Source organism: Micropterus salmoides, unplaced genomic scaffold (genome assembly GCF_014851395.1).
Source record: "Micropterus salmoides isolate LMB-PRFRI ecotype aquatic unplaced genomic scaffold, ASM1485139v1 Ms_hic_scaffold_3, whole genome shotgun sequence".
Lineage (NCBI taxonomy): Eukaryota > Metazoa > Chordata > Actinopteri > Centrarchiformes > Centrarchidae > Micropterus > Micropterus salmoides.
This window is the reverse complement of record NW_024042261.1, coordinates 11,216,714-11,230,012: the sequence shown is the minus strand read 5'-3', so window position 1 is coordinate 11,230,012 and position 13,299 is coordinate 11,216,714. Positions and strand designations below refer to the sequence as shown.

General features: G+C 40.7%; 1 protein-coding gene across 1 annotated transcript; it reads right to left on the bottom strand.

Annotated features, from left to right (window-relative positions):
• Positions 1-471: 471 nt before the first annotated feature.
• coq8b (coenzyme Q8B) lies at positions 472-12,918 on the bottom strand. The gene is made up of 16 exons (XM_038693598.1): positions 12,796-12,918; positions 12,098-12,279; positions 11,864-12,017; positions 11,104-11,309; positions 10,560-10,626; positions 9,914-9,988; positions 9,379-9,498; positions 9,173-9,258; positions 8,773-8,913; positions 8,608-8,689; positions 7,940-8,033; positions 7,157-7,298; positions 4,272-4,379; positions 4,078-4,143; positions 3,741-3,827; positions 472-1,395 (listed from the first exon to the last, which is right to left on the bottom strand). Coding segments are annotated over exons 1-16 (1,905 nt in total). The 5' UTR covers positions 12,797-12,918; the 3' UTR covers positions 472-1,101.
• Positions 12,919-13,299: the final 381 nt, after the last annotated feature.

Sequence of the window (13,299 nt, the reverse complement as noted above, 5' to 3'; positions counted from 1 at the left end):
GTCAAACGCAGCCCCCAAGTCAATAACATTTCCCAAAGAGGTCTAAAACTGAAAAGGAAAGATCAATAGAGTGAAGGACATCCACAGCTTACAGCCTCTTCTTGACTCCTGCCAGTCATAAAAAAAAAAACAAAATAAACAATGCACAGCACACTGCCTTGTATGTTACATTTCACATATCTGTCATATATAAGTGTTCAAAATATCAAAAAGCACTGACAGTATAACACATTATAGCGTCAAATATACTTTATAATGCAATGGTCTTCACTAATTCCTCTGATAATCTGCTCATCTAGGTCTGCCAGTCATCACATTTAGAAGAAAGCTTTATTTGCCAATTCATCAGGCAGGATAAAAGTCCTCCTAACAAAAGAGAGCACTTGGCTGCATCAGCTAGGCAATGCAGGGCTTATTGTGTGTCCTTTAAGACAGAAGAAACCCATTCTCTTGGAAATATGGTGGACCTTGTTGTCACAGTGAGTAGGAGTCAGAATTTATTCGTTTTTAGCCAGGCGAGCACAAAGGAAATATACAGTACATCTTGCCTTTTGATAAACTGCACACAAAGCTTGCTTAAGTGTACCGCAGCACTGTGTAGTGCATTTGCAGTGACGAGAGATGTAACCATTGGGCCAACATGGTCAAACACACACCAACAAACACTAAAAATGAATTAAATAATCCTCTCTTTGATTAACATATAAACTGAATCAGTAACATAACCATTTGGGCTTTAGCACGTTATTAAGTATTTATGTTTGTCTGTACATGAGAGTGAGAGCTTAGTTGAGCCTCGAGTGACACGTTGGGGTGGGATCCCCACATCATTACACCCTCACACTGATGTCAGTGAACTGTAGCACTGAAAGGAGACAGGCAGAGAAAGGCAGGCACATTCATGGTCCTCATTAGAGCACGTTTCCATAGTCAGTTACATATTGGCATGGTGTAAAGTCTTAGGCAAGTCTCATCCAGTGTCTCCACTTCAAGATTAAAGACCACATCCTTTCCGTCCCTACTTTGCAGCCAACTCTGAAAAAGTCCTAGACATATTTATTTATATTTAACAACCTTGTCCCTGAGCGTCTAAGCACTGGCCTATGCTGCATGCTCCGCCTGCCTCCTCTGGTTGTAGGTGTTGTACACGTTCAGGAACATGTCCCTGCACGATATACGTGCATTCAGTTTGGAGCAAATGAGGAAGGAGCCGGCCATCTTGCGGTGAAGGGAGTATGTCTCCTCAGGCGGAGGGGTGAGGCGGTGGCGTAGCATGATAGGGATGAGGCTCTGGATGCGCTGGGTGGTGCTCTGGGTCCCGAAGTCAAAGGGCTCTGCAGACGTAAAGGCTTCACCGAGGATCATCACCGCCTCCACGTGGGCATCCTCAAAGGCCTGGTAGGGAGCACAGACGTGTTAAATAGGTACCTTTGTGCAAGTCTTTTGTGTGTACATAATAATCAACTGAACTAAGATTTCAATATGGAAGCCGATATCTGTGTCAGATAGAACTGTACACTATATGCCATCACAAACAGACTTATTGAGTGTGTACACCTCAGGATTTACGTTTACTCATTTTTGCTCACGCCAGCAACTTACTAGCGTCAGCTTTTTAAGCTAGCGACTTACAACTGCTATATATGTCAGCAACTAGAGGTCAAGTATCTTGCTCAGAGAGTGTTCCAGTATGAGTTGAACCCAGGTCTCCACTGCATCGTCGCCATGACATATACAGTCCCCTCCAAATTATTGGAACGGTAAGGCAAATTCCTTTGTTTTTGTTGTTCACTGAAGACATTAAGATCAAAAGATGAGTCAAGACAAGAGTTCAGAATTTCACCTCTCATTTCCTGGTATTCACATCTAGATGTGTTAAACAACTCAGGACATATCACCGTTTGTATTAGACCACAGCATTCTTAGGTGAACAAAGGTAATGGAACAAATAATCTTAAAGTAAATAACATTTAATATTTTCTGGCATAACCCTTGCTTGCAGTCACTGCCTCAAGCCTGCGACCCATCGACATCACCAAACTGTTGCTTTCTTCATTTGTGATGCTATTCCAGGCTTTTACCGCAGCTTCTTTCAGTTCTTCTTTGTTTTGGGATGTTTCTCCCTTCAGTCTCCTCTTAAGGAGGTGAAATGCAGCTCTGTTGGGTTAAGGTCAGGTGATTGACTTGGCCAGTCTAAAACCTTCCACTTTTCCCCCTGATGAAGTCCTTTGTTTTGTTGGCAGTGTGTTTTGGCTCATTGTCCTGCTGCATGATAAACTTCCTCCCCATTAGTTTCAATGAATTTCTCCGTAAATTGGCAGACAAAATGTTTCTGTCCACTTCTGAATTCATTCTGCTGCTACCATCATCAGTTCCATCATCAATAAATATTAATGAACCTGTTCCAGAAGCAGCCATGCTCGCCCAAGCAATGACATGATCAGTCCATAAGATTGTGTTCCACAACTTTTGCGGCTCATCTCTGTACTTCTTTGCAAATTTCAATCTGGCCTTCTGATTCTTCCTGCTGATGAGTGGTTTTCATCTTGTGGTGTGGCCTCTATATTTCTGCTCTCTGAGTCTTCTTCCAACAGTGGATTGTGACACCTTCACCCTGCACTGTGGAGGTCGTTGCTGATGTCACTTACTGATGTTTTGGGGGTTTTCTTTACAGCTCTCACCATATTTCTGTCATCAACTACTGTTGTTTTCCTTGGCCGACCTGTTGGACGTCTGTTGCTCAGCACACCAGTAGTTTCTTTCTTTTTCAGGACATTCTAAATTGTTGTGCTTGTTATGCCCGATGTTTGTCCAATGGCTCTGGTCGATTTTCCTTCTTTTCTCAGCTTGACAGTGGCTTGCTTTTCTCCCATAGACAGCTCTCTGGACTTCATGTTGGTTTATCCTCTTTAACAGGAAATGCAGTCTTTATAGGTTTGAACCAAGGATGAAAACTTAGACTAGTCATGCAGAGCTATCTAATGTTTGGACAATCAACCTAAAAGGCAACACCTGGGCAACAAGAAACATCTGTCAGCCACATGTTCCAACAGTCTTGCTCACTTGAAAAATGGGTGATATGTCCTGAGTTGTTTAACACATCTTGTCTCATACTCATCTTTTGATCTTAAACCCAAATGTCTTCAGTGAACAACAAAAACAAAGGAATTTACCTTACCGTTCCAATACTTTTGAGAGGGGACTGTATACACATGTTTATATCTCCAACTCCATTTCTTTTTATATGTAACAAAAGGGTTTCTTCCCTTTTTTGTCTTTTTTCCTCTCTCCATAATCACATTTTATATAATATTAGGATAAAGATTTTATGTATAAGCAAAACACTCAACACTTTCACTACATGACACTACAGCACACAGTACAATAGCTGTGCAACAACTTATTACTTAAGTTATAATCGCTGAATCACTTTCAATTAGTTTTACATATCAGTTGTCCCTTCACCCGCACCCACTTGTGTCCACCAAATTCCATTTATGAATTCTGAGAAATTTTTCTATATGGCAGACAGGGCTGAAAACAGGAGTCTGTGGCAAAGATAAAAAGTGTTTTAAGAGAAGGAGGACCAGGCACTGTGACTGCAGGGAAAGTGCATCAAACACAGGGAGGAGACAGCAGTTTGGAAGAGATATAAATAAATAGAGAAGACTGAAGAGACAGAGGAGGATAAACCAAATCAAAAATAAATGAGCACAGCAGCAGAGACAAAAATACTTTACCTTGGCCTCGAAGCCTGTCAGGAATTTCAGGTCCTTCGATTTGGAAAGAACAGTGGCTCGATCACCCACGGAAGCTGCGTGCACCACCTGAACACACACACACACACACACACACACACACACACACACACACTTTGGTAATCAGGTCTATTTAAAATGCTCCACCTAAACGCACTGGCAGATTGAAGTAGCTGCAAGTTGGCATGCACGACGTTTATGTAAATGTGTAGTATGATCTTTGTTCCTCAAAAAATCTAGCCAAAGACTCGAGTGCTAAATTATTCACAGAAATCTTGTTGCATAAATCATATTGTGTATAATTTTAGATTCATCATACCTGTATGTAGTCATCTGTGAATGATTCTGGGTAGCTTCTGCACGCTCCAAAGTCCAACAGAATGACCTACAGACAAGATCAAACTGTTATGCATCTGCTGCATATGATAATTTATTGGCTACAATTAAATATTTTGGTCAGCATGACATCCCTTTCTGTGTTAGATAATTCATTTACTAGCAGACTCCCCTCACCTTGTTGGTGTCAGAGTTATAGAAAAAGTTGGCCCAGTTTGGATCCGTCTGCATGAACCTGAACTCAAACAACTCCCGGAGACACAACTGGAGGATGTTGAAAGAAATCTGGAGAAAGGAGGAGAGGTTCTGTGTTTACTGCCACGCTGTTATAATTATGAAAGCGATATTTTCATGCTATAGCTCTTGTTATGGTCTGGTAAATAAAATCTATTTCTTACATCTTATTCTTTTCTGTCTGGCTTTCTCATGGTACTCTGTTACAGTGTACCGCCACACAATCACCACATCTAAAGAAGCTGCCTTTCTTTAGGTCATGCTCTACATGCATACATCTCAACTGTTAATAATAATAAGCTTTATTTATATAGCACTTATCAAACAAAGTACAAAGTCCTTCACAACAATCACACATACAAAAACAAATAACTATGTGGGTAAAAGATACAGGAGGATAAAATACAGAATATAACAACAAGGATCACAATAAAGTACAACAAATATGTTCAGTAGGAGGTAAGGAAGATAAGACAAGCAAACAAAGTGATAAGAACGGTAGGACAGGAATAGTAAAACGAGTGGCAGCTCAGATAAAATCTGGATATGCTTTCCGGTAAAAGTATGTTTTTAAAAGAGATTTGAAAGAAGAAGCCGACCCTGCCAGCCTAATTTCCTCAGGCAAGTCGTTCCAGAGCCTCGGGGCCATGACAGCAAATGCTTGGTCACCTTTTGTTCTTAGTCTGGCTCCAGGAATAGACAAGAGGTCCTTGCCAGAAGATCTTAGGCCACAGGAGGGCTCATGCAGAGTTAAAATATCTAAAATATAATCAGGAGCCAAGCCATGAATAGCCTTAAAAGTAATGAGTACAATCTTAAAATCAATCCTAAAACAAACAGGGAGCCAGTGCAATGATGCTAAAACAGGGGTGATATGATATTTTCTTGTCCTAGTTAGGAGCCGAGCAGCTGAGTTCTGTACGGTCTGTAATCTATTTAGGGTTTTCTGATTAATGCAAGTGAAGAGGCTGCTGCAATAATCAATGCGTGAGGAGATAAAAGCATGTATAACAGTTTCTGCATCTGTAACATTTAAAATAGGCCTTATTTTTGCGATATTTCTAAGGTGGTAAAAGCTGGACTGGACCAGTTTAGAAACATGATGCTTAAAGCATAACTTACTCGAATAGCACGCCAAGATTTCTTGCAACAGGCTTCATGTGTTGTAGCAGGTAGCCAGAAGAGAGCAGAATTTGATTGTAGAGATGTTGGGGACCTATAACCAGGATTTTTGTTTTATTGGAGTTAAGTTGTAGGAAATTATTTGACATCCAATGTTTTATGTCGGTAAGGCAGTCCTGTAATGAACTCAGCATACTAAGGTCGGTGGGCTGTACAGGTATACACAGTATGCTGTGTATCATCCGCATAACAATGGAAGGAGATACCATGCCTGCGTATGATATCACCCAGAGGAAGCATATATATAGAAAACAAAATAGGTCCAAGGATTGACCCCTGAGGCACACCGTAGCTGGTGGTAGAGAAAGAAGATTTAAAATTATTTATAGAGACACAAAACTTCCTATTGGATAAGTATGAGGCAAACCAGTTCAGAGCAGTACCAGATACCCCCACCCAGTGCCTCAGTCTGTTTAACATGATGCCATGATCAATGGTGTCAAAGGCCGCACTTAAATCCAGCAGAACCAGTATTGAACATTTGCCCGCATCAGCGTTCGTTCGGAGGTCATTAGTAACTTTCAAGAGTGCTGTCTCAGTACTGTGATGTTTACATGAAGCCAGACTGGAACTTTTCAAAGATACAATTATTTTCCATTACAACAAGGAGCTGCTTAGAAACTATCTTTTCAAGGGTTTTTGAAAGAAAAGCCAGTTTAGAGATTGGGCGGTAGTTATCAAGGATGTTGGGGTCAAGGCTAGGTTTCTTTAAGACAGGTTGTACACGAAGTAGACCGGGACACAGCCAGTAGATCGGGACACAGCCAGTAGATAATGAGCTGTTAAAAATTAAAAGCAGGTGTGGGCTAATATAATCCAAAACTTCTATTAAAAACTTTGCAGGAATCAGATCAAGAGAGCTAGAGGAAGGCTTCATCTTCAACATAATTTCCATAAGGTCCATGGTAATAGAAGAAAAGGAACTCCAAGGATCCTGTTAAATGCATATTTCTTGCAGTGACCCTTATTTTCACTGCTACTGTCCTTTTCACAATCCTGTTCAATTCTGCACTTGGCACATTACGGCAATATGCCATGTATGTTACAAATCAAAGTGATCTACATTATACTTCCTTTTATCAACACAGAGATACAATACATAAAATTTCAACAAAAGCCCAGGGTGGAGGAACAGAGCGATGCAATCTATTCCGTCTACTTGTCATATGGGTTTCAGCACCTAATTGGTTCCTATAGTTAGAGGTACAGACTGTGAAGGGCTAGATCTTTCAGCCATATAGTGCATGCGCTACTGCATGAACTATGCAGCGTTCTCACCAAGGCCCTTTTTTTTTATTTTTTTTATATAGTCTAAGGTTAAATCCCATGACCTGTTTTTCCACTTTCCATAAATTGATAGATTCCAGCACTTTGATTACTTGAAACTGTTTTTTTCCATTCCTGGTTCCCTGGTGTGATTTAGCTTTGGTGAAGAGAAAACTAAATTGAGCAGTACCACCTAATACAATAATAATATTTGATAATGTCGCCTGATCAAGAACACATAGTATAATTTGTAAAAGCTTCTGAAATACCTCAAATGCCCAGAGAATTAACCACATTTACTGACTCTCCCTGTCTCCAGTGCACCACTGAGGATATTACATGGCAAATGGGATCCATGTGCCTGTTGAGTCGACCCGTACCTGGTTCCTGGTCTCCTGGTCCAGGTCTACACAGCGGTCTAGTGGGACTCCCTGTACCAGCTCCATTGCCAGCACTGTGCGGCCTGACAGCTCATCGATCACCTCAGGGACTTGGAAAAACTCATCTCCCTCCAGCAGGGACCTGGAGGCCAGACACAAATGGTCAGGAAAACAACAGCAACAGCAACAACAACAACAACAACAACAATAATAAAGATGACCCTTTCATGAGGAATGGTTTGTGTATTTGCTGAATAAGTCAAATATATGTGAAATCATGTACATAGAAATAGTTAACAGTGACTAAATGACTTAATATAATGTCTGACCAGAAACTAAATCTACTAACTAGAAATCCAGCCTGTCTCCAAAATTGTAATTATGACAATATTCATTATATTTAATAATAATATAGTTAGTATAGTAGTTGCAGTTATATTATAGTAGAATACCTCTAAAAACTACATAAATATATAAAAACAATACAAAAATCTATAGTACAAATCTTAAAAGTACAAAGCTTTGAATTTGTATCAGTACCCAAAATATCAAAAGGAATCAAAATCAAAGTAGAGCTGTATACAGTCTGTGCAAAATGTATTCAGTGTTGTAGCAGCAGCAAACATTTAGTGAATCTATCTATCTAATTATAGAGTAATCATCCTGAAACTTCAAAGATGACCTGGAATGGTTAATATTCTGTGAAGTTAAATGGTCAGTAGCGGCTCACAAGTGGGCTTCACTGTAGGAGTCTTTATGGTTCTTTATGCCGCATAAACCTACCTGAACTTTTTGGCACACTCGGCCTCCCTCTTATAGTCACACTCCCATGCCAGCTCCCTCTGAAGAACCTCTAAGCTGCTGTCAGCAAACAGACCTGGGGAAAAATAAACAGTGCCAAACTCAGCAGGGAAACCTAAAGAAAACATACAGACTGTCATCTTTAAACACAACAACATAGTTTCTGCAAATGAGCAAGGCATGTAATCACTAGTTATGATCAATAGTTTAATGTTTTTGACGAAAAACGTGTAGGGTTGAGCATAACAGGGAAACAAGTAACATCTCTATAAATGATGCAGATGTCCTCATTGTCCATCAGTAACAGTAGCATCACCTAGTTCTGACCTGCAACTACAGCACCACCCCATGGTGTAAACTGTAATAGTGACAATGCTGGAATGAAAGAGATCGAAACAAATCAATGGGAGAAGCATCAGTATAATGAAGGGGGGATTACAACAGCTGGCATGAAGTAATGAATATACCCTTCAACCTGCAAGGTAGATTTATTTATCATTTTACAACACAGGGTTGTATATCAAGATTATTATTATTTATAGATAGCTAGATAATTACTGTGTGTATCAGGAGTTTTTCATTGAACATTGAAAGTCTTGAGTAGAAAAAGAAATAACTAAAACTAAAACAAATGCAGATGTAGGTGTTACCTTCTGGCAGGATCACGCTCATTTTCAGAACTGACATCAGGTTGTTTATGTCACTGTGGATGCTCTCTGCCACTCCAGGGTACTAGGAGGAATGCAGGAATAAGAGACGAGATTAGTGCAGACAGAGAAAGACAAGAGGTTGCGAGGGAGACAGAGTATGAATACCTGGATCTTCATGGCGATTTCTCTACCATCTTTCAACACCCCATGATGCACCTGGCCGATGGAAGCTGCAGCGAACGGTTTATCTTCAAAGGATGATAGCTTCTCTCGCCAGCCTGACCCCAGTTCCTTCTCGAGAGCTTTCTACACGATAAGACCCACAAAATTTTTTTATAGTTTAAGGCAAGCCTTAAAAACATGGATCTGAGCGTTAAACTCTACATACATCAAGCTGCACCTGTGACCTGTTAGGCTAATTCAAACAGACTTGGATAAATGATCTTTTGTGAATGTTCATCTTGTCATAAACACACTGCAGCACTTTCCTTTGGGGTTTTTGACACTTTTAGACACATTTACTCCTAGAACACTAGATGACCAAGGAGGGTCAGTCCATGCTTACAGTCATCTGCCAGGCCGGCATGAAGTCTGCGCTCTGCCGGACTCTCTCAAAGATCTTCTGTAGCTGGGGGTTGATGAAGGAGTTGTCTGAAGAAAAAAAAGAGAAGTTGTCAGAAAAAAAAACAACATTCACTCCGCAGAGATCCTCTGCAATTGCGAGGACATCTGAACACTATTTTGTAGTGATGCCGTTGCTTAAGTGTGTACCTTGAATGCTGAGCATCTGTCCTATCTTCAGTGCAGCCCCACGGACCTTGCACAGTGTGTTGACTATTCTCTCAGCATTGGCCTCTGACATGAGAGGAGAGTCTAACAGAGCACTCATGTCTACAAAACAGACAGCGCACACACACACACACACACACACACACACAGTAGAAGTACAAAAACATAAACAAGAGCAACTTGTCTCAGCAGTTATCTTTAAACTGCTGCATGTCAATAGTTAAACTCCAGCTCTTACTAGCCAACAGTAGACAGCCTGTTAAAACTGGGGCAGTGGTACATCATTAAACACTGCTCATTTAACACATATGAAAGCCTCTATTTAAGTTTTTGTTAACAAGTTGGATTTAATGCCTGTCCAGTGCCTGGCAGGTGCTGACACATGAAAAACTTCTCCAGGGCTGACCAGCTGCCCATCTGTCTGCTGGATCTGCCAAGTGTGAGCTTGACCAAAAGCTGTTTTACAGTGTGGGAGGAGACAACAGGAGGGAAGAAGCGAAAAGAGAGTATTTTTTACCTCCTTTTTGTTTGCCTCCAAATGACTGTTTTGCAATTTCTGCAATGGCACCAACTCCAAGTCCTACTGCCAGTCCTGCAGCAGGAAGACAGACACTTAAGTGATTTTAAATTGAAGAGAAGCGTTAATTTGATGCAGCTGATGCCGCTAGTTGAGGAGTTAAATTATATTTCATCTGTGGTATATTTAGCAAAATATTCTAGAGGTTTTTTTTAATTCTGACACTTAATTAACATAAAAAAATTAAGATTATACATGTACATACATATTTAACAGAGTTATATTCGCCTCACCTTATGATTGTTTGAATGTACACTGTGTTGTCAGTGTTGGTATAATAAGAATAACACATTGTTTTGAAGATCTGTCCCCTGATGACTGTCAAGGGAAGTCTGAACATTTGGTTTTATAGCTAATGTGTGTAATTGCTGTCCTCTATGCTCTGTATTTCCAGTGAACTGTAAACTGTGTTTCATACAGTAGACATTTTATTGTACACGTCTTATTTCTTCTGCTGTGCTTGAAGCCATGGGACAATCTAGAGCGGAGAAGAATTCCCCACTGGACAATAGTGTATGAACAATGTATATTGCCAAATATGATATGCACTGTAATGGAAAACTCATGAAAATTATATTGTTCTTACCTCCAAAATTAACCAGTCTGCTGATTCTTGTGGCTGGCACCTTCCTCTCTCTGGCACGGTCACTCAGCTGAGGGAAGACGTACCAGTAACAAAATACATTACATACTTGAAATCAAAGCTGTTTTTGATTGTTGCTGATTAACATTTGATTTATGCTACTTTATCTGGCCTTGATAAAAAATATATAAAACTAATTTGTTTGGTCGATAAGAGTCTGTGACAACTAATTTCAAGCAATTTCAGCATATTGCTTCTACCCAAGTCACCCCCTTCCTCTATCTGACTATCTGAACAAATACTCATATGGCAAGATAAAATGTGTGAATGTAAAGGAATATAATGACCACCTACTCATCACAAGTCTCTTTCGGCACCAGCCTGCTCATTAAATAACCCATAAAGTTAAAGACACTAAAAAAAATATAGAATAAAAACTCAATAATTCACTCCGGTGAGCTTCACAGGTATAAACAGCTTCAAAGATGCAAGAAGGCATATTGCTTCTTAAATCGAGTAAGTCTGCAGATCAAGACCGTCAACCAACCTTCTGTCTGACAGGTTTGACCAGAGCCTGCTTGGCCTCCCTGGCTTTCTTGATGTCCTCTGGTGTGAGTCTGGTCACCACCGTGTTGTGAACAGACCTGGTCTGGCAGAAGTACCTGTGGAGACAGTGGGTCGTGTGGAGAAAGCGAGCGCTCTGTCCCGGCCAGCCCGCTCCTGCAGGGGCTACCCCGGGGGGTGGAGGAACTCCTACGTTAGGGAGAGGGGAGGGCAATGTTTTATTGAATACATGACGTGAACATGAGTGGACCGTTATGCAACTGTTTTGAAGTCTCATTATATTGGCCTGTGTGTCTGGCCTGTTCATGCACGAGAAAGAACAAAAATTGAGAAAAACGCCACAGCTTTTAAGCACTTTTAAGCACTATTCAAAGGCAAAATGGCAAATACATACAATACAATAAGGATGCATTCACATTGTATCCATGCTATCAGATGTCCATGATTCACTTTCTTTTCTAAGGCCAGAAGATGGTTTCTGAAAATTATAATAATAGTAATATTTTTTACTTAATACTATATTTGTATACTGTACTTGGCTTGTCTTCAAATAACTGCCTGTTCTGGGAGCATTTATTAAGGTAAAACTTCACAGAATTTTTAACAATCAACAATCTTTACAATTACTGCAACACTGGAAAGGGGGTGACATTAAAATCCTTGTACAAAAACTCTCTTTTAAGTGCCACATACTATATGTATGTCACCTCCTGTAAATATTAACATGCTGGTTTTAACAATACCTGTTGGTATCTCTGCTGCAGATCCAGCTTCTGTCTCGCTTTGCTCCGGCGCATCAGTTGGGAACTCTGACCCCATGGCCCATTTGGCTGCTTCATTAGGGTCCATATTCTCCCAACCCTCCGCATCCGGAAACACTTCCTCCTTTATTGACTGCTGCGAGTTGGACAGGCAAATTAACCAAATAATTACTATATGTACATATAACCTGGGCTGCATTTAAATGGATTCCTTACCGCGCTGCTGCCGCCCATAAAGGTGCCCATCAGTCCTTCCACCACATCCTGAGCAGCTTTGACCCCTGCTCCCATGGAGGAGTTGCAGGCCATTAATCGGAGTTGTTCTCCCTGGGTGGTGACCAGGGCAGACCCCACCTTACCTGCCCCACGCAGCACCTGCAGGACTTCTGATAGCATCACTTCACACAGACAGGTGGAGAGAGGAGTGGGTCAAGTTAGATGGTAAGAGTTAACAGTAAAGGAAAATACACACACAGTACATGACGCACCCACCACACCCTTTAACCAAGAATCAATACAAAGTGAAATATATAGTAATATATATAAATATAAAGACTCTTGGGACAAAATGTAAAAAATATTTCACCCTGCTAGATGGGTTGACCTTGGGTGCGATTAGCTGCCCATGTTTCATGGCATATGCATATGTCACCGACACGTGTTGCCTACAGTACAGTGACCTGCAGTCTTGTAGATACAAATTTACAGAATGAACATTTACACACTCTCGGCTACTTCACTAGCTCATTAGCTAGCTCCTGTATCATAGTTAGTCTTAACCATGTTGTGTCACGTCAGCAGATTCTGACTCTAGCTCTACACCCAAACATTTATTATACCAAAGGTTTATTCTTCCACATTAACATATACGTTAACGATAGACACATTTGCTGTAAACAAATTAAATGACTTACTTTTTCTAGAGCTGCGTTGTCCAGGGTTGTCTCTATGACTGTCCAACACCCTCGGTTTGATAACTTGTGTGTTTTGCTCGATTCAATACCCGGAAGTTCAAATTTGACTGACTTAAGCGGCCTCCAACCACATGCCGATTTTTAAGAAGTAGGCGGAAGCCAGAGGCCATTGGGGGAGGAGTGTATTTCTTTAACAAACAGCAGTGCAGAACACTAGATGATGGACGTCTAAAGCAGGACTACTGGTCCAATTACAGTCATTATAAGGCGGGCTTACAATGGAACAACGTGCAATGAGAGTTAAGTGGGTGTGGTCGTTAAAGGATGCCAACATGCACGTGCAGGAAGGTACAGTTACCAAACAGGACAACTACTGTACAGATGTCTTGCCTCTGCTTTAAGCTGTAGACTTTACTTAATGAAAATCTGCAGCATCTGTGAAGGAAAAAAAAAATGAATGCAAATAAAGATGGACACATGTTTTTCCAGTATGTACTGACCGGT